The 20,173-nt window shown below is 37.5% G+C and overlaps 1 protein-coding gene across 1 annotated transcript; it reads left to right on the top strand.

Moving 5' to 3' along the window:
• The first annotated feature begins 835 nt into the window (after positions 1–835).
• On the top strand, positions 836–19,178 carry ncapg2 (non-SMC condensin II complex, subunit G2). Its single transcript, XM_026292900.1, has 27 exons — positions 836–907; positions 4,011–4,137; positions 4,636–4,815; positions 5,720–5,834; positions 5,948–6,105; positions 6,385–6,519; positions 6,637–6,731; positions 6,820–6,976; positions 7,071–7,163; positions 7,249–7,374; positions 7,452–7,631; positions 7,930–8,082; positions 8,905–9,127; positions 9,439–9,536; positions 10,517–10,693; positions 10,784–10,854; positions 10,994–11,147; positions 11,765–11,935; positions 12,438–12,554; positions 13,112–13,258; positions 14,453–14,552; positions 14,755–14,957; positions 15,271–15,405; positions 16,027–16,130; positions 16,236–16,336; positions 17,868–17,964; positions 18,097–19,178. The coding sequence occupies exons 2-27, from the start codon at positions 4,060–4,062 to the stop codon at positions 18,143–18,145; spliced, it is 3,417 nt and encodes a 1,138-aa protein (XP_026148685.1). The 5' UTR covers positions 836–907; positions 4,011–4,059; the 3' UTR covers positions 18,146–19,178.
• Positions 19,179–20,173: the final 995 nt, after the last annotated feature.

Below are 20,173 nucleotides of genomic sequence, written 5' to 3'. Positions count from 1 at the left end.
AAGGTACTTGTCCAGTGTCCACGTCATCTAGTCTCTGTGTGTGTATGTGTAACATACAAGCTACTTTATGCCATACAGAGAAAGTGCAGCATTTCAGTCACGGCATGAAACCAAAAGTCTGTAGATATTGTTATATTGACAACATGATTTAACATTTTGACTTTGCTGTTTGTTAACAATGACACAAGCAATTGTCTCTGATGGCACTGCTATGTTTACTTATATAATTATTTACTTTTGAGAGATTAAGGATTTTGAGCCTGTTGCAGGTAATCCATTGTGTGGTGCTGCTTGTGCAAATTATCTCAGGGAAGTGCACACTGTTTTTCAAAAGAATGATTCCAGAAACGAGAAACTGAAGTAAACTGTAAAATCTGTTAATGGTTTTTTTAAATTTGTACATTCATCAACTCCATAAATGTAACTCTGCAAATAGCCTAGGCCAAGTACAAATCCAAATGTACTACTAAATGTCCCATATTGTAAAATACAATTATCAAATACAATTATCAACACACAATGTAACAGTAACTTTTCCAAATCTTTCATACATAAGATCTCAAAAAAATAATAAATACGTAGCCCTATTTTACCCAGGTTTACACAAACCTGTGCGTGCAACGTATTGTTTTTAAATCTAACATGTAAATAATTGTGGCTGAAATGCTTCACAAAACACAGCAATAGGTGCAGAACCACATATTACTCTGGTGCAGATTCAGAGCTGTCGCCATCTAGAGGCAAAAGACACTAACTGCAACTAAACGTCGGCGTCCACAAATGACGTACAACGTCATGACGCACAGAGCTGACGTTTTCGAAATTTACGCGGGTTGACTGTTTTGGGTGGCTTTTATGCGGCTGTGCTGTATGTTGTTGCTGTGCTCGCGAAGTTTCAGATAAAAAGGTAAGGAATGGAACTTGTTAAATATTTCATATTAAAAGTCATAGGACAGCTGGCAGAGTAGGATTAATGCCCGCTAATAACACTTTGAACGCTAGCAAACGGTCTGCCATATTAGTTTTAATAGTAACGTTAGCTAACGTAAGCTAACGTCCTCCTACAGTGTAATGGGATAATCGTATTTATGCGGTAGAAAATCAGCTTTGAGTACTTTACTGAGCGGTGCTTTACGGTGCTGAGCTCCCAGACCTACTAACCAACGTCTTGTGTATAACGTTGTCTGGTCGGGTTTTGTTTTCCGTTTGGGACTTGATTAATTTTTGGATGGAAACGGGACGGACGCCCTCCAGACGCTACCATGTGAGGCCGCCTGAGGGAGATAATCTGCGGGCAGCAGACTCGACCCCTGGCGTCTCAAAACCTCAGCTCTGGGGTAGTTTTAAAACTCATAAATCAATATTTCTGACAAAGAATAGCGATGGACATTTAACGAGCTCTCACTGTGTGAATATCGTTAGTCAAAATTTATGACGATCCAGCCTGTTTCAAAATAAAAATGGATAATCAATGATTGAGCATTTGGTGTCAATAAACCAGTCCCCAACATGGACGTTTTATACTTATGTCTGTCAAAGCTTATGTCTGTGAATGTGTAAAGCCCCTTTTCAGTTTTTAGTTTAGTCTGGCAGCTGCACACAGTGACCTGTCAAATTCACCCCATCAAATGCCCTTAGCCCCCTCAAGGAACTAATAATGTTTTAAAGAACATAAAATGAGCTGCAATGAAACGAGAAAGGATGGAGTACAGGATTGCAAAAGGACTAGAAGGAACTTTGACATGTCTGTTTAGCCTTTTCAGTAAAAGTTTGATTGAAGTCTGCTAACCAAGAGTTATATTTGAAGTAGAAAATATGAGAAAGTGATGGATGTGAACTGTGAACACAACGTGACTATGTGCTAAATTTGATATCCATGAGGAAAGTGGACATCTTCAAGGTGTTAAGACACATTTGACCAAGCCTCATTCAGAAATGGAGAATTTGAAAATACTGTGCTTTAAACTGCCAAGGAGACCCAGGGCTGCGTTGGCTGAAAAGGAAGTCCTAACAGAGCAGGTGATGAGGTGCAGGTGCTGTTATGAATGTTGATATGGTGGATCTGAAAAAAACTGCTGATAAAAGGATGCAGACAGAGTTTGAGTTTCTGTTTTAAGGGGGAGAATAGATGGTATCAGCACAAAGAAAACCCATGAATTATGTGATGCAGATTTCAGTCCAGACTGACTCAGTGCAGTGAGAGACTTTGAGCAGCAGCATCCCAAAAATAAACAAACTGATGAGTGGTTGAACAGTTGACCAAAATGAAATTGGCTAACAAGACAGTTGGACTCAGGAGCTGGAACAAGTTCAAAGTGCACCCAGAACAAAATGTATTTTGCCAGAAAAGCTTTGCACGATCAGTGGACTTCAAATTTTAGCAGAGCCCAAGCTGTTAGACCTGAGTGAATCAGAATGCTTCAAGAAACAGGGATAGTTATAGTTATGTTGTCCTTGGAAAGATGGAAAGATGATGGTAAATGGAGTTTTCAACCATAGCATGGAAGTCGGACGTTACCATTAAGGTACTCTAGTCAGTAATTTGAAGTGCTTTGCAAAACAACCAGGAACCAGTGGAAGAAAGCACAGAGACTGTGGCTTTACCACCTTTGAAACTGTTACTCCACTTAAGGAAGAGATTTTGCATCTGTCAGAGAAACATCAGGAAGGGATTAATGTCACGACAGATTGTAGAAAAACTGCATGCTTTTGCAGAGCAGAGGATAATAGTAGTCTGGTGCAAGACTACAGGATTAGACATGACAGAGAATAATGACAGGCAAATATTTGGTGCACTTTATGATGGAAATGAGGAGGTGAGACTGGTCTGTATCTGTCATGGGGCCCAGCAGGTTAATGATGGCACAGCCTGATACGCACTGCAGGTCCTACTGAAAGGTCAACACAAATTCTGTGATTATTATAATTAACTCCTAACGTATGGTACATTCTCCTGTGGTGTAACATTGTTTTATCTTTCGGCAATGGAATGTAGTTTAGGTAGAGATCAAATCACTCTAAACATCAGTAAAGTCATCCAATGATCCATTCATTTGTGCATGAGATGATGTGAAACTCTATTCAAAAAATTAATGTATTATCTAACTCAGAGCAAATGATTTTTGGGCAGCATGTGCAATCACCTGTCCACCCGACGGCACCTAAACACAAATAAAAACATCTTTGGCTTAACAATTTTTATTAAACTAAAACGTTAACAAACAGATGATATCTTAGCATGTAACATGTGTCCATGCCAATTATGTCATGTAAGTATGTAATTTTCACATGAATTTACAATTTAGGCTGGTGTTTTATGCTATGGTTATAATATGATGACATGAAATTGGAGTATAATTTTTTTTCTTTAGATATTTCAGTGAATGTTAAAAAAAAAAAAAAATACACAGCACCTGGATTGTTACACAAGGTGTAATTTAACCAAAAGAAAGAAAGGCAAGCGGTGCAGACTCAGTCCAGTCATGCGCCTCTGACAGAATCTCCTGCTGAGAGGTCACGGTACAGGGGGGTGGGGAGAAAACGGCACATGCAGCATTTTTAGGATGTACTTTTGTTGAAATTTCAAAGCTTGTGATAAAATATTTTGGTTTAAAGTATATTAGATGTACTTTACGTTTGGTATAAGTGTTGATCATCATTGTGTTGTAAATACAAAAAATCATCTTCAAAATCTGCTCTTTTGGACAGCAGTTTTACTTCCGGTTCAGAAAACTGATAGACAGAAGTTAAGAATAGCAAACTGTTTTAAAACCAAAAAAATTGTTATCCTGGGGAGGGAAGGTTTTATTTGTTGCTCATTTATCACAGAGTAATAAATATGCCACTTTGAGTCATCAGAAATACTCGTATGTAAGTATGTTTTTTAAAAAAAACAAAACAAAACTGGAAAACAGGTTTGACCTCCTAGTATATTAATATATAATTATTATATATATGTATTCTCATAGTATTAGTATAACAGTTTACATTTGTCTGCTTTTTTATCGCAGGTTTACTAGAAATCCAAAGTGGCTTCACGTTGCTTGGAAAACTGGAAATATGTCCAAGCGAACAGCATTTTTAGAGTCCAGCTGTAAGGACAAGCTGAATGACTTCCTGCATTTCATCCAGCTTCATGTAAGTAAATGCAACTAAGATGATACTAAATTAAAATGTCCACGCAATAAATTAGTTTCAAGTTATGCATTGGATTAAAGTGTTCATTGATGAGGTCTTACATCAGAAACTGTATTTACAAAAATAAACATGTCTGCCAGTATAACGCTGGGGCACCACAAACTGATGATTATTCATCAGGTCTGTTTCTGCATAATTTTTAGCATTTTAATCCTGCATAAATGGACGTCTAAAATGCCTAAATTTATATTATGTAAAAAATACCAATACCAAACCTGTATATTTGTTCCAGTCCAATACAGCTGGCCATTTCTGTAACATTGTAGTTGTTCTGTTCATTAATTTCATTATACGACTGGTCATCAAAAGTTGTGCAGGTTTATTTTCTGTCAGTCATGTAGAAAATTCAGATTTCAGTCTAAATGCCGAGTGATTTTGTGTCTGACAGAACTGATATTTGCTCTGTCCTCACTTGCTCCTGTTTGTTTTGTTGAGCAGAAGGACAATGCGCAGCCCTTCAATGTGGAGGAAGTGGTGCAGGAGATGCCCAGAGACCAAAGAGAGGCTCTGTGGGGTCGACTGGCTGTGCTCCTGAACGACATCATTTTGGAATTGCCTCCTAAGCGTTGGGAGGAAGACTTGGAAGGGACTTCCTCTGCAAATGCAGTGAATTTACGGGTCAGTTCATGTACAGTTGCAGCATAAACTGTAGGGGTCGTCATTAATTGTGGCCAGAAAAGTTACCTTGTGGCCACAGACCACATGTCTCACTGTCAATACCTGTTTAAATAAAAGTTAAATTAAATAATCATACTAACTGCCCTTTGCCAGTACAACATTATAGTTGCATGAACATCCTGATTCACTGTTTACTTCAAATAGTAAAGTTACTTGTTGGCTAGCTGGTGTTATGTTTGAGCCACCCTAATGTCTGAGCTGCTTAAGTATGTATTTACTAAACCTAATCTAATTTCTAACAGAATTGCAGATGATAGAACATGAAACTTAAACACAAAACAAAGAAAAAATATTTAGACAATGTAGTGCTGTGGAGAACATGAAATGAGGCCATAAAACAGCAGGGGTGAATCATGTTAGTCATGTTGGTAAGTTAATAGTTAAAAACTTAATTTAGACAGTTGCCTTTAATTTCCTTGTCAAACTGATGGCGAAAAAAAGGTTGTCACAAATGGCAAATGTTATTTATTCCATTTGCTAATGTTCACAAAGAACTTGGGGATGCAAAAGAGACCATGATACTTCTATATTTTCTATATTATTTTTACACATTAACATTTGGGCCACCAAAAGTGTACTTTGGTTACCAAATTGAGGGGCTTGTTGTGCTTAAAATATTAGCATCTGTCTCTGAACTATATAGCATTAGTCCTACCCCAGGTTTTCTCATTGCCATCATGGCTTATTTGTACTTTAACATTCCTTTTCAATGGTTTTGGGATTAAGATGTCAAATGGCGGTATTTGATCAAACGCAAACTATTCACAACACACCGTATATTGTTACTGGCACATGGCATATAATTATATTTTTGTGAACATGCACCTGTTTACTTTTCTTTCAGAAACATGTCATGGCTGTTGTGGACAGTGTGACACTAGTGGCTTCAGTGTCTCTAAATGTCTTAGAAGATGGTGACACCTACAGTGCCCTTGTGGAAATTGCCCACATCCTTCATGGTGGGTGTTCTTTCTAATATTTTATGCTGCAATCCACTTTAAAATGTTATTAAAAGAAGTACTTGATTTGTATGAAATTGGTCTTTGATTTTTACATTGCATTTTTCCCTCAGATGTTTTGGTGGAGTGTCCTGTTTCAGAGGCACCTCTGCAACGTCGTATTCTCATGCTGTTTGTAACCTGGTGGAAAAAGGGGCTGAAGGAGAAAGAAAAGTTTGGTCGCATTGCTTTTTTCATGTCTCTGCAGAAGAGCTTAACTTTAAAGAAACCAGTCAGTATCTCACCTTGGTTATAAATCAAAATTTTGTTTCTTGATGCAATCACAAGGTTGTGCTTTCGTCATTACAATCTTTTCATATATTGTGCTTTTCTTGAGCATTTTGAGCTCAGCATGGTTTTGTGGTTAATGCTGTTTTCCATGATGTTACAAATCAATATTGTCTGATAAGTGTTCCAAAAGCATCTGCACTAATAGCCCTAAAAGACCCTTGTGGGCATATGGGGCCTGGTATTTGCATTTAATATTTTCTCACTTTGTATCTGTTCTCAGGGTGTTGAGATTCAAAGACTCTGGAGTCTCCATGATGTCCTTTTGAGTCTGGACTATACATCAGAGGACAGCAAACAGATAATCGACCTATTGCTTCAGTGCTATCATCATCCTGTATTCATTTCCCATGATGATGTGAGTAGAATGATATTCAGATCCTGCATGGGCATCATGCTTGCCTGAGCCACTGTCTCATTTTGTTTTTATGATGTGACTTTTTCTTTGAGTCTGATGATGTGTATATTGTTACAGGGAAAGCGATTCCTGGTGTTTACTTTCAGCTGGAACGCCAGCTTCATCAGCGTTATTCATGAGACCATCAAAAAACATCTAGAATTTCTTAGCAAGTAAGAAACCCACTTTACTCTGTTTGACACCAGGCAGTTTTCTCTTCATGTTTTGTAATGTTATTTTCTACTAAATTGTTGTATTCAGGACCGTAACTGCTCATTTTGCGGAGATCTACTTCAGAGCATGGAACAAGGCCAGTGGGGACTTCTTGGAGCAGATTGAGAACTCGTGCATTCAGGATTTGATGCAGAGTGCAATCCTTCTGAACAGAGGATCCCCTGTCATTTCCAAAGTTCGACAGGTAGACTTATTAACTCACCGCTTATATCTTTTCCCCCAATCCTATAAGTCCATAGTACAGGTAGTACATTTTGTATTTATTCTGTCATTTGCAGATTTTGAGCAGTTTCCATGCAAAGAAGGACAGTCACAGTGTGGATAAGATGCTGTATAATCTCTACACGCCCATTATCTGGACAGCTCTAAGAGTATGCATACAGATGTCTAACTACATTCATACTAGTATTTTAGCATTTTATACAAGTCTAATGTCTTTCCATTTGTTTTCTTTAGGTTCCAAACTTTCAAGTGCGTGCAAATGCCACGTGGCTCTTCACTGAGGCTTTCCCGATCCATGATCCGAATCAGAACGTCCAGAGTATAGAGGAGGATATTCAAAAGCAGCTGGACACAGCAATGGTGAGAACTTTTCAAGTCAGCCAATTTTTTGTTGTTAGTTTGGGAAGCTAAAACCACCACTTGTCTGTCATTCTCAGAGCCTCCTTAAAGACCCTCACCCGGTTGTACGCGTCATAGCCATCCTGGGAGTTTGTAAGATCTTGGCTAAGTGCTGGGAGCTTTTCCCTCCTCTAGTCATCACAGAGTTCTTGAAGATGCTGGTGACAGAGCTGGCTGTTGATGCCAGCTCCAGTGATGTCCGCAGCTCCGTCTTCAAGGTGGAAAATGTTGTTTCTCTCTGTCCTCATGTGTCTTGTGTAGTCAAAAGTAAACAACAGAGCCTGCTGGAGTTAGATTACTACTGTGAAATCCGTCCAAAAGATCTTATCCAATATCTAAGATGAGGGCGGGTTTTACACATTGTCTTTGCAGAGTCTAATTAAAATCAGGAATTAAAGCAGGAGTTCTTATCTTTTGTGATGCCACATTAAATGGAGATCAATTCATAGAACTAGCACCACTGGTTTTACTGGCAGTAAACAGGGTGACTTGTGGTTTGTGTACTACTTTTCCCAGTGTCTTAACATCATTCTGGACAACGCTCTCAGTCATCCATTGTTGGAAAAACTCCTTCCCATGGCAAAGAACAGTCTTCATGACAGTTCTGAGAAAGTTCGCGTAGCGTTTCTTGACATGCTCATCAAGGTCAAAGAAGTTCGTGCAGCAAAGGTACAGTATGTGTAGGGTTTTGTTCTGCTTTATTTTGTTTCTTTTTAAAAACTGACCAAATTATGAAAAGGTTGGTCCAATTACTGTGTAGCTTTTATCATGCTTTATTAAGAAATTACGAGGCATCATGATCATCAGACACCCCCTCTCTTGTAGGCAAATAAACTCGCCTGTGTATAGATAATTATAAATTGTGAAATATCTTGAAAACTTCAGCCAACCAGCACCTTTACCACCTGTTTTCTAATTCATCTTATCAAAATATGTAAGAATTAGCATATTCTGTCATTGGTTGATCATTTCCCAAAATTTGTAGACTAGTGGTATTTAAAAAAAGTTTAGATTACAATTAAAAAATAAATTAATTCAATTTAGTTAAGTCAGAAATGTTGAACTACATGATGAACTACATTATTCAGCTAAATGTCTTGTAATCTTAATCAGAGCAGTTTCAGTGTTGGGATATGAGTGGAAACCTAATTTAAATTTATTAAGGTTGTCTGCAGGGGGTTATTAATTTGTTTAAAAACTGCTTTCTCAATTTTACAGTGATTTACAATGGCTCTGTAATTACAAAATTTCAAGGATTTGGGTTTGTTTTTTTTTTTTTGGGACGGGCCTAGAAGCTGCATTTTTAAGTAATGTTAAAAAGAGGCCTGAGAGAAGTGAGCCATTTACAGCAAATAACAGATCCACTGCCTGGGAGTTCAAAACATGTATTTTAGAAATGGTTCAGAACAAATGGTTCAAGATGCTGTGTATTGTTTGGGTTGGTGCTGAAACATCTTACATGAGACTGTCTCTTTGTTTATCACTCTTCAGTTTTGGGAAATCTGTGCCATGGACCACCTGCTGGCCCGACTGGCTATTGATTGTTCGTCAGTCTCTAAGCGTGTTGCATCTCTGCTCATAAACTCCTTCTTCCCTGTGAATAAGTCAGAGAGAGAGTGGTGCACTCGGTGCATCAGTCTCACTGAGATGAATCCTGTGGCTGCCAGGAAGTTCTACATGTATGCCCACAATCACACAACCCCAACTAACATTGGTAAGTGCTGTTACACACAGTTTGGGTTGCCTCAGTTTTACAGTTGTGGGAAGCTTCCTGCAATGTCCGTGTACACTGAAATTAAAACATAACACAAATACACAATTTAAAAAACATATTTGTTGGGTTATTTAGTTTATCATCATAAGGTGAAATCAAATACTGTTATGACTCCAAATGACTCCAAACATTTGACTGGTAGTTTGTGTGGCCAAATTTTTAGAGCACATTAAAGATTAAACAGTTTGTAAGGCTCTTCTGTCCTCAATAGCTGTTTTTTTTTTTTTTTTTTCCCCCATCTTCTCTTCCAGTAAAGCTGATGTTGGCACTTCGTCGTTTTCTGAAAAAATGCGTCAACACTGACTGTGATCTGACTGACCTCAATGACAGCAACAGGGAAAACAGTGCTGTAAGAGACACTTACCGTACACTAATAGAGCTACGAGAAAAAGTTTGGCTTACTTTTAAAGCATTTGAATTTTGTTTTTATTTAGAAAGAAAAAAAAAACAGTAGTTCTTGACACGACTGACCTGAATGAACAACATATATTAGAATAAATACTTTTCTCTTTTAACAAAAGCTGACCTCTATAGGGTTTGTAAAGGTAGACCTATGGCAGGGCCACTCCGCTGGTATTTTCTATGTAGAAAGAATAATTTATGATTAGTGGTCGACTGTTATAGTGTTTTCTATGGCCTGCCAATGTGGATTTTTAAAAATCATTTAAACATCATGATTTTTTAAAAAAAAAAAAATTTTCTGTCTAAAATCAGGGGCAATTCTTGGATTCAGACTTTTAGAGGTGGTATTTTCCTCTTACTGTACTTGTGGTTTTAACTTTGACCATGAAATCCACTGCTCCCTGCTTCTTCTTCTATGTTGCTTTTACATGTGTGCTAAATTACAAGACACGTTTGCAAAATCATCCCAGTCGCAAAATATAACATTAGGTAATAATAGGGCTAATGATTACCGCCCCTGCTAACAGTAACATTTCATATCTAATTAATTAAATATATCTTGAGAAATAACTTAAGCCATGATAATGTTTTTTTTTCCATTCTTCCGAAGTTAGTCCCAAGTTCACTTGGCAACATCGACTGAGGTCTGGTAGAAAAACGGCAAGAATCGCCCTGATTAATCAGCCCACCGATAAATCAGTTGACCTCTATCCATGATCGGGTTGTTTTTAAATGATGCCATCTGATTAACAACCCAGTTAATTTGAATCTTAATTGATATGTTTAATCATATAGAACAAAACATTCCAGGTTTCAATTTAATTTTGGTGCTGGTTGTTTGTTACGTCAGTCGTACACAGTCTAAACCTCTGCCACCTCTTGAGTGTTGAGTTTATGATGATCCACTCTAGATTTTGATCTCAACAGGCTCAGCTTGTTAGGTCGGGGAAAGACACAAAAGTTGTGTCCAGTTTGCTGGAGGTCGTGTTCATCCTGTGGAAAAGTGTTGAGGAAACCCTGGAACTTGCAAGTAATAACGACTCCAAGATGTTGGTTTATGCTAAGTTTGAAAATGTCATGGAGACCTTTTTCCAGGCCTTTCAGGTACATCAACTGTTTTGTATTGTATTATTTGCATTTTTACTATTGGTTCCTATCTAGTAAACAAGTATTTTATCTTGATTTGCTATTCAGGATGAGCGAAGTGTTTTTGCCCTCGTACAGCTGGTCTCACTTATGCCTGCACATCAAGTTCCAGGATTCAGGTGAGCAATAAAGCATCTTGTTCTCGCTATGTCTTCATCTCATTTTACATTTCACTTTTTATATAGACTCTTAATGCTCATTCTCCATTTTTGTTTTAATGACTTTGTCCAAACTTGTTGCCCTCTCTTGCTTTTCCAGCTCTACTGTTCTGGCTAGGCTGAAGGGCATGGACCCAAGAGCTGTGCCGAAACAGTATGACCAGCTGTTACACTGCATGTGTAGCTGGGGCAGAGCTTCTGATGTAGTCGGTGTCATCACTGATTGGCTCACTGAAGCTGCTCCCAAAAAAGGGGTCAGTCATTACAATATCAAAGAGCTTTGAACTGGACATGAAGGGATGTTTTGATTTTGTTGAATTTCTCAGTAGTGCTGCAGCTGATGATTTTGTTTTCTTTTTAAAAAAAAATTATTTTTTATTAATCTAGCGATTGTTTTTTTTGATTAGTCGACTAGTTTGATTTTTTTTTTTTTTTTTTTTTTTTTTTTTTTTTGTTAAGCCTAACCTTCATACACTGTGACTGGTAAAATCAACTCCCAAAACTCACTGTAGCAAATACTTACACAGCTGTCTCGTCATTTTGAGATAGGATCTCAAAATGTGAAATGGCGTCTTTTAACTTGATGCCATTTCAGTTTTATAGCGTGAACCATGCACCATTTTATTTGGCCTCTCTTGAAGTATTCTGACACTTTTGAGGATCGTGGTCTGGCTTTATGTGATAGATTCTCATTTTCACCATGATCCAGAGCGGAAGATTTCACCATTGCTCAAAATGAGTGTAACATGTTAGAATAGTCACTGTAATCCATATCAACAAGTCGTTGCAGCCTTATTTCTGAGATTTATATAAAAAGAAACTAATTCCTTGTTACTCTTTTTGAATGTTATCTTCCTATCTGTTTCAAAAGAAGGTGAAAACCAAGCAAAAGAAGCGTTCCAAGGAGATGGTGGAAGCCAAACCAGACCTGGCGCTGGCATACCTTGATTATCTGCTCAACCAAACCTCAACACAAGAGAAAGTCTTTGCTCTTAGTGAGAGAACACTGAACCAGCTCCTTACAGCTCTAGGAAACTGGAATGTATGTTGGATACTTATTACATTTCACTATACCTGGGTCAATTTGCTCTCAGTCATGAACATCCCTGAGTACATTGGCCTAAAAAAAATTACAGCCACAACCTTGAAAAGTACCTGTCTAATGTCATGTTGTTCCCTGTGATGCTGCTGAAATAGCTCTGGCTCTCCACAAGATATCTGAAGGTATCCTCTGGTCTCCTATTTAATGGTAGCATCAGATCATTTTCATCCCAGAGGCTGTGAGAGATGGTGCACCACTGTATACTGGGAAGACCCCAGAAGACCTGCCATTTTAAAGAGACTGACCCAATTATCTAGTCATAATTTTGACGCCTGTGAAAGTTTTCCGATCGACAGGTTTCACAGTTATAACATAATCAGTGCTATTCACTTTATCTGCCAGTGGCTGGACTTGTGGTTCATTAGTGTATAGTAGATTTTTGAAATATTTACTTTATGAGCAGTGTGTTTCATCACATGTATATATTGGTTTGTCTCAACAGTCAGTGCTGTACACCCACCTCACCTCCAACACAGAAGATTCTGGATGTTCCAGTGTGGAGACCGCACTGAAAGCCTTCAGCTATCATGGCCGGCTTGCTGTGCATCTGCGACATAATGTGAGTTTCTCATTTTAACTGCCTTGTTTTTTCTTTGACCTTCCTTCTCATTTCACTTTTTAGTTCATTTACCAAGGGATCCTTGTGATTTTCCAGTGACATTTGCCTTGTGCAGTGGTTCAGTGGCGCTCACTGAGCTTTATGAGCTCCATGTTGTAGCCTTAGTTGTCACTGAACAGATCCATCCAGTGGACTGTCAGGGACTGAGTACTTGCTAATAAATTTTCTTACCTAAATAAGGTTTATATGGGACTAATTCACATGAAAAATGATTCCTTTAATGTCATGTAGTCACAGTGGGACATTATCTCAAGTTTATTGTACTTCAGCAGTCCTGTTACCTTTTACATAATTATATAAAAATTATTCCATTGAGCTCAACTGTGAATAATATGCACAACTTAAATTTGGAAGAAAGAGACAACTGATATCAGATCATATTATCAGATACCCTGACATGAGGCATGACATGAGGTAATCTGTACGAAAAGAGAAAAAGCTGCATTGGTTCATCCCCAACTTGAACTACAAAATTATATCACCTGCTTCTTTCCTAGTTTCCGGATGGTTGTGACTACCTGCTGTCCCTGGGGCACACGGCATCATGGGTAGCTGACACAGTATTGCCCTGCTTGTCTAAACATTCCAGTGATGCTGGGGTGTATTCAGAGAAGTCAGAGAAACTGGCCTCACAGATAACTGAGGTGAGTGCTACCATATATTTTAATATGTTTCTTTTAAAATTCAGCATCCATGTTGTGACCTCTGGTTTTCAGCAGGAGGCTTTGTCTTGCACTGAATGACTCACATTCATGAGCCTTTAGTGTGATGCTTTTGAAACTTTGTGATGACCGTTTTACTGAATACTAAGGTGAGGTCTGTGAGGGATGTGACTACATTTTGGAGTACATTTCTGGTTGCTAAGGTATTTTTGCAGTAGGGTTGTGTATTTGATTTGTAGTCAGTCCAGACAAGATGATTTCTCCAAATCCAGGCTTTTTAAAAATTAATTCACATTTACTTTGTGAATTGCAAAATGAAAATACAGTTAACATTGTTACTGCATTTTTAAGGCTGCCAAATTTAATGTGATAATAGTGAGTTGAAAAATATCACTTTAAGGTACATTTAGAATGGTTAAAACAAAATGTGCAATTAATCATGATTTAACTCTGGTTAATCATGTGACTGATTGCAATTACAGGTTTTTTTTCGATTGGTAGCTATAATATTTTGTTGTACCTCTTTGTCCTTTGCTTTCAGGATTTGAGTAAAGCACTGTTGATTAAAAAGCTCAGAAATTGTCCTGCTCCCACCTGCCCATGCTCTCACCTCCTGCTCACACTGCCATTTAAAAAAAATAAAAATAAAAAATCTTATCACAATATATTTTTTTCATATCAGTCAATATCGATATATGTCATGATATAAACCAACACACTATTTTAGTCAAACTTAAAGTGACATGTAAAGATACAAGGTTAATTTTGATTTAAATATTATGTATTTTCTAAAAACTGAACATGGCAAACACTACATTATACAACTGTATTTAAAATAAATAAAATTGTTATACCGTATTTTCTGGACTATACGTTGCACTTTTTTCCTTATCTCGCTTGTCCAGCGACACATTTGTGTACGTACAGTTTTTGTATAGTCTGCTAAGCACACTGATTTACCTGTGGTTTCTTCAAGAGGCATCACTGTTTCATATCCTGATCACTGATTGTAGCCATCCTCTGCAGGCTATCAGCTACTAGCAGAAATCAACTTTATGCTGAACTGTGCTAACCTAAAACTGGGTCTTTTCTCTCTGTGATGCTGATTTTAAAAATGTCTTTTGTTGTGTAAAACCTCTTTCTTTATCGTGATGCCTTTTCTTTTTCGCTCCCCAGAGCTTCCTGAGCATGTGCCGAGACTTTTTGCTTTTGGGATTGGGCGACAGAATGTTCAAGGTTGAAATCCTACACCTGTGCTCATGTATTCTCCTCACAGGTGAGAGTTTCAGGTGTTTGTTTGAGACATCAACAAAACAAAGAGATTGGTATGTTGCTTTTATATAGTTGGAAATAGAAAAAACTGATTTTATGACAGAAGCTAGTGTTAATTTTACTTAAAGGTTCTCTTGTACCACACTGCCATATGTGACTTAATTTCACATATTAATACCAGAAAGTGTTTTTCTTTGTGTTTTTAGACACTGGCTACCAGTTTATCCCTGCTGTGTTGGCGGTTTTGAAGGAGGTGGCAGACAGTTTTGTACCTGACGATGACCACGAGGCTCAGAACGATCAAGAGATTACAACCACTGCCATTCTGGAAAGGGTGGCCAGTCTCTTCGACGACGCACTGCAGCTACTATGTCGCTGCCTTATAAAGGAGCCAGAGAAGGGAAAACAGGTATGCTGAGATTTGTTGTGATATTTTTCCAATTTTATATTTATCATGAGTAATGTACTATTTGACAAAAACTTTCATCGTGTCTTAAGAACATGTGCTGTGCTAGCTGATTTTTTTTTTTTTTTTTTTTTTTTTTTTTTTTGTCAGTGCAGTGGGAAGATGTTTGGCTTGTTCCTAAATGACCAAGCACTGTGAATCTGTCTCTAAATAACAGACCATCACTGTTTGCAGTTGTCTTTAGTCACACTCAGCCTCCCTTCACTGCACTTGCTCAGATGAATGTGCTTTCTTGTGTTTTTCTGCTCGACTGTAGCTGTGTCAGTCAGCTGGGTCTACTCTGACAGACTTCGTCCAAGTGGCTGCAAGAATTGATAAAGCAGCTCTCAGTGGGGTCTTTGGAACTGTTTGTGCAGCTCTCATCGTAGAGATGGAACGTTTTCTCAAAAAGGTATGAGAGGGCTGAGCATGATTATAATGGGGAAAAATACTGTATTTGTTTTTTTTACTAATGTCTCATTAAAATCTGTGTTCAGTAGTGAATTAAGAGAATAAATTAGATACTCGATACTGTATTTATATTGAATCATAAATACCATATTTTCCGGACTATAAGTCGCACCGGGGTATTAGACACTTTTAGCAAAAACAGCCTTGTTGAAGAGAAAAAACATAAGTCGCTTCAATGTCGCATTTTTAAATTACTAATTAAAGTCAAAATCAAATCGTGCCCTTCTCCTCTCTCAGTTTGCCTGAATGCTGACGCTCACTCTAAACTTTATTTCAGCTGCAGACTTTACCTGCACTTTGAAGTCTGCAGTATAGCTCTTTCGTTTAGTTTTTTACATTTTTGTAAAAAAAAAAAAAAGGTAGAGTATTGTGCCAGGAGTGCATCTAACACCAGTGAATACTCGACAAAATGACTGTAAATATACACATAAAAGTCGCTTTGGCGTGTAAATCACAAGACAAGCCAGAGGAGTAAAAAGAAAGTGCAACTCATAGTCCAGAAACTACGGTATACAGAATATATTGGGATAGAATATAGAATTTTTTTTTTTTTCTTTTAAAGATTACCCAACCTGATGAAGTGAGGACTCCACAGTCAGTGACGGACATGCCCCCTGTCTCTAGCTTCATGCTGTCTGTCATTATCAAGTCACCGTCTGTTATCAAGTACAAATCCATAGTATTATTTCACACATTTACTTCTGCCTTATGATTTAAAGCATAATTCATATTGAAAATTTTAAGAGCATCGTTTGTTACTTTGTTTGTCAGGGCATTTTTGACAGAACTCCAGTCAGTTCTGGTCTCTGGGAACATCACCTCTCTGAATGAGCTGACTGCTATCGTGCATATCTTGGCTGTCATCAAACATGGTGAGTTATCACCCTAAGAAAATTGCGTCACACCAATGTGTTGATCGTCTTGATCAACTTCCAGTTGGGAGATGAAACGCAAGTTCAAGTGACACATAAACGTTCGCCCAAGTATAAATGCAACAGTTACTCAGTTGTCTCTGAATGGTAGTACATCTGTTTACATTCGTGCAGTGATGCAGAAGTACAAATCTGGCTTTGCACAATCGAAGTAGCCACTTATGTGAGCATCTGTTCAAAACTTTAAGCAAGGTTCAGCCTCAGTAATATTAAACTTAATCCATAATATATTCAAATAAATTGGATTCAGTTTAATGTACTGTATCTCTCTTTGCAATAATCAGTGGCGACACTCAGCTCAGCCATGTATTTAGTCAGTGAAGGTGCAGTGTGTGCAAAATAAAAGATTTAGCAGCATCTAGTGGTCAGATTGCAGAATGCAACCATCTGAGCTCCCCTCAACACATGTTTCTAGGCCCAACGGAGGGTATGATGGCTGTCATCTTTAAAGCAAAACACGATTGTCTGTCTAGAGCCAGTATTTGGTTTGTTCATTCTGGGCTACTGTAGAAACATGGCAATGGCTACCTCTGTGAGAGGAAATCTCCTCCCCATGTAGATTTAAAAGGCTCGTTCAGAGATGAAGAAAATACAACAGTTGGTATTTTTTAGTGATAATACACTGACAAATATTTATGAATATTATATTCATTTGCTCTAAATATTAACTAACTATTTAAAGGGAAATTTACTTTTGTTTATGTACACTAGTGTGAAGGGATGTTAGATATTCAGCTTCGTTGTGCCAGACTTCTTCTATTTGAGTATTATGGAGGCCGCTTTGCTCATGGGACCCTTGAGTGCAAAAGACATTTTTTGTAGCCAAACTTTCCAAAACTGTTGTAGTATCAGGCTGCAACTTAACAAAGTTGAATAAAGTGAAGGGGGTCTGAATACTTTGAATGCACTGTACAGCAACAGAAATGTTTGGCATAGCAACTCCTTTATCTATATCAAGAGTGATTTATTTAAGTCATTTTCACTTTGTGATAAAGTAGATTGACTATTATTTTCTGCTATGCTTTTACTTTTGAAGCAGCGTCACACTGTGAGGAGCAGAATGATTGAGGAAAGATGTGCTGAAAGCCTTCCAACACTTGAGCCCAGCTCAATGTCCATGGTTTAGGTTTCATAGTTCTTTATTGTAGTTTCTGTCAAGGCCATGCTAGTGTAGTGCTTGGTTCTTAAATCAAAGTTAGAATGACAAATTATGTTATTAATGTGGTTCGAAAAGACTCGACCTTTAAATCATTTCCATCATTTGTTAAATATTCAATTTGGTTTGGTGCTGCACTGAATTTATTAGACTTTTTCTATCATGTTGTCTTGGTCCGTTCATGGAGAGCTTTGCACCAAAGTTGGATTGAAACCCACCTAATGAGCAGGATAACTTAAATATTCTCTTCTCCACTGTTTTTCTTTATGTGCATCATAGTTTTTATGTTACACATCATACTCTTTTGTTGTGTAGTGGAGAAATCTAAGGTCTTGAAGAGTGCAGCCATGTCTGTCCTGCAGCAGCTTCACAAACATGCAGCCACATCAACAGACAGCACAGACTTTCAGAAGTAAGTGAAAGAAAATCAGACTTTACCACTGCTTTTCTTTGGGAAATCTGTTTATAAATACATTGTAGTTTTATTTATCTAGTGTGTGTGTGTGTGTTTGAGTTATGACTAAACTTATCTTTTCCCCAACAGGGCTTTTTATGAATCATCTGTGAAGACTGTTAAGGAGATTTTGGCTTAGTTTCCTTGAATAGATGGACCCATGTGCAATTATAAACCAGGGTGCAGAAGTAAAGTATCTATATTTTCATATGCTTGAGGAGAAAAGATGTGGGCTCACATTAGTCTACACTGCATTTGGGGGTTAAATATTTCTGTATTTATTTTTAATGATCAGTTTTTATTAAAGAGGTTTTCATCCTTACAGGCACTGTATTTTCAACCTTTATGAGAGGGCTGAGCATGAGAACTCCTCACAATCAGTTATTTCAGCCAAAATAACTGCTTGTTATTTATAAAAAAAATTCTAGACTAACACAGGTTAGAGAAGCTGAAGCAACATTATATACAGACATTAGATTGGATCCAAGTGTGGCTCTACTGGGGGATAGTGAAATGTTATTTTGTTGTGGTTTGAATCTGTTTTAAAAAAAAAAACTTGACTTTCTTGCTATGATTGCAGATAAGAAATGTATCTTACTCTAATGGAAGTTTGAGTCCCCACCGCCACCACCACACACACACACACACACGCACACACACACACACACACGCACACACAACAGTAATGTTGGTGGAATTAGTTTTTCTCAGACTACCCCTGAAAAGATTATGTGCACTATGAGAAGAGGGTTGGACAAGGGACAGATCGTCTCCTGTGTCTTGTCTGGAGTGATGGTAAGAGAGGAGACGTATATAAATTATTATCTCAGCTTTAACTTGATGGAGCCAGATTAGGAAGAATAGGGACTTTGTGATTATCAAAATTAAAACTGATCAGGCTATTATTATTGTTATTGTGTTTATTAGAAGCCACAAATTAAAAAGGTTGAGCAGCACTGGTACAGTGTTTAACAATGTGGTGTAATCATCTTTATCTGAAGAGTGCAGTAAAGTAAAAATACTGTATTTCCCTGTGAAATGTAGTGAGATACAAGTACATGTAGTCACTTTCCACCATGGAATTATGACTGTATTTTTATACTATCATTAAACTAATCATACAATTTTATTTTATCCTGTAATCAGTGCTTCATTAAAGCAAGCAAAGTGAAGCATTCTGCTTTTCATATTTCTTGTTTGTGTTTTATGTCATGTGGCTTGTGAGAGAAAAAGTTTAGGTTTTTAACTTTACAGAAAAAAGACATAACATTGCTAAGTCAGATTGATCAAATGACAACAATATATTTACAGCATTTAATTATATAAGTCACAGCATTAAAGGTTTAATCAGTACAGTGGAAACATGTACTTATGTTTTTGAGCATGCATTAGTGTATAAATCATCGTAATAATATTAAGTGGTGTTCATTTTATTTTAAATGCTTATTCTGAATTTCCCCCCAGAATCAGCAATATCTTATTTTTTTATTAATCTGGTCCTGAAAAGTAACAAATTTATATCAATACTTCTTGAGAAGTGTAGTGAAGTATGAAGTTGCTGTAAAGTACTAATTTGGGCCTATGGGACTTTTACTTTGTGATGTACTTACTTTTTACTTTCCACCACTGATGCTGGGCTAAATATGGACAGTATTTTGTATTTCTAAGAGCTAGTTTAGGTGGTTTAGTTTTATTGAAATTCATAATGAAATTTGATCCTCTCTGCTCTGATTGCATTTTTGCTGTGATGTGTTTTTTATAATTTAAAGTTTGGAACAGTATATTTATCTTTCACTCAAGGTAATTAGATGACTCAGTCAGTGTGGATCCCCTCCACCCCCTCGGGTGTTTTTTTTTTTTTTTAAATTAATTAATTAATTAATTTATTTTATTGACTTCATGGCCTTTTGTGGTCCGTCCATCTTTCACCCATCCCTCATCCATCCCTCCAAGGCGCTGTTGCTGCAGCATCATCCCTCCTCACATGTGAGTTTGACGTCAGAAACTTAGGAGGGGCTCCTCCGTGAAGCTGGTTGCTGTTTGTGGTGCTGAAACAACGCCTGTATTGTGGGTTTTTGTTTTTTTTTAAATTCCCCATTTAAAGGATTTTAGCGTCCGGCGTTTCTCCTGAGGTTTTCTCCTCAAACATGCCTTTTTAGTCCGAGTC

This window comes from Mastacembelus armatus, chromosome 20 (assembly GCF_900324485.2).
Source record: "Mastacembelus armatus chromosome 20, fMasArm1.2, whole genome shotgun sequence".
NCBI lineage: Eukaryota > Metazoa > Chordata > Actinopteri > Synbranchiformes > Mastacembelidae > Mastacembelus > Mastacembelus armatus.
This window is presented reverse-complemented; position numbering and strand designations above follow the sequence as displayed.

Coding starts and splice junctions, on each gene's coding strand:
- ncapg2 (XM_026292900.1), top strand. CDS start 4,060: ATGTCCAAGCGAACAGCATTTTTAGAGTCCAGCTGTAAGGACAAGCTG. Junction 14,553..14,754: donor CTCATGTATTCTCCTCACAG/GTGAGAGTTTCA, acceptor TTGTGTTTTTAG/ACACTGGCTACCAGTTTATC. Junction 15,406..16,026: donor TGGAACGTTTTCTCAAAAAG/GTATGAGAGGGC, acceptor TTTCTTTTAAAG/ATTACCCAACCTGATGAAGT.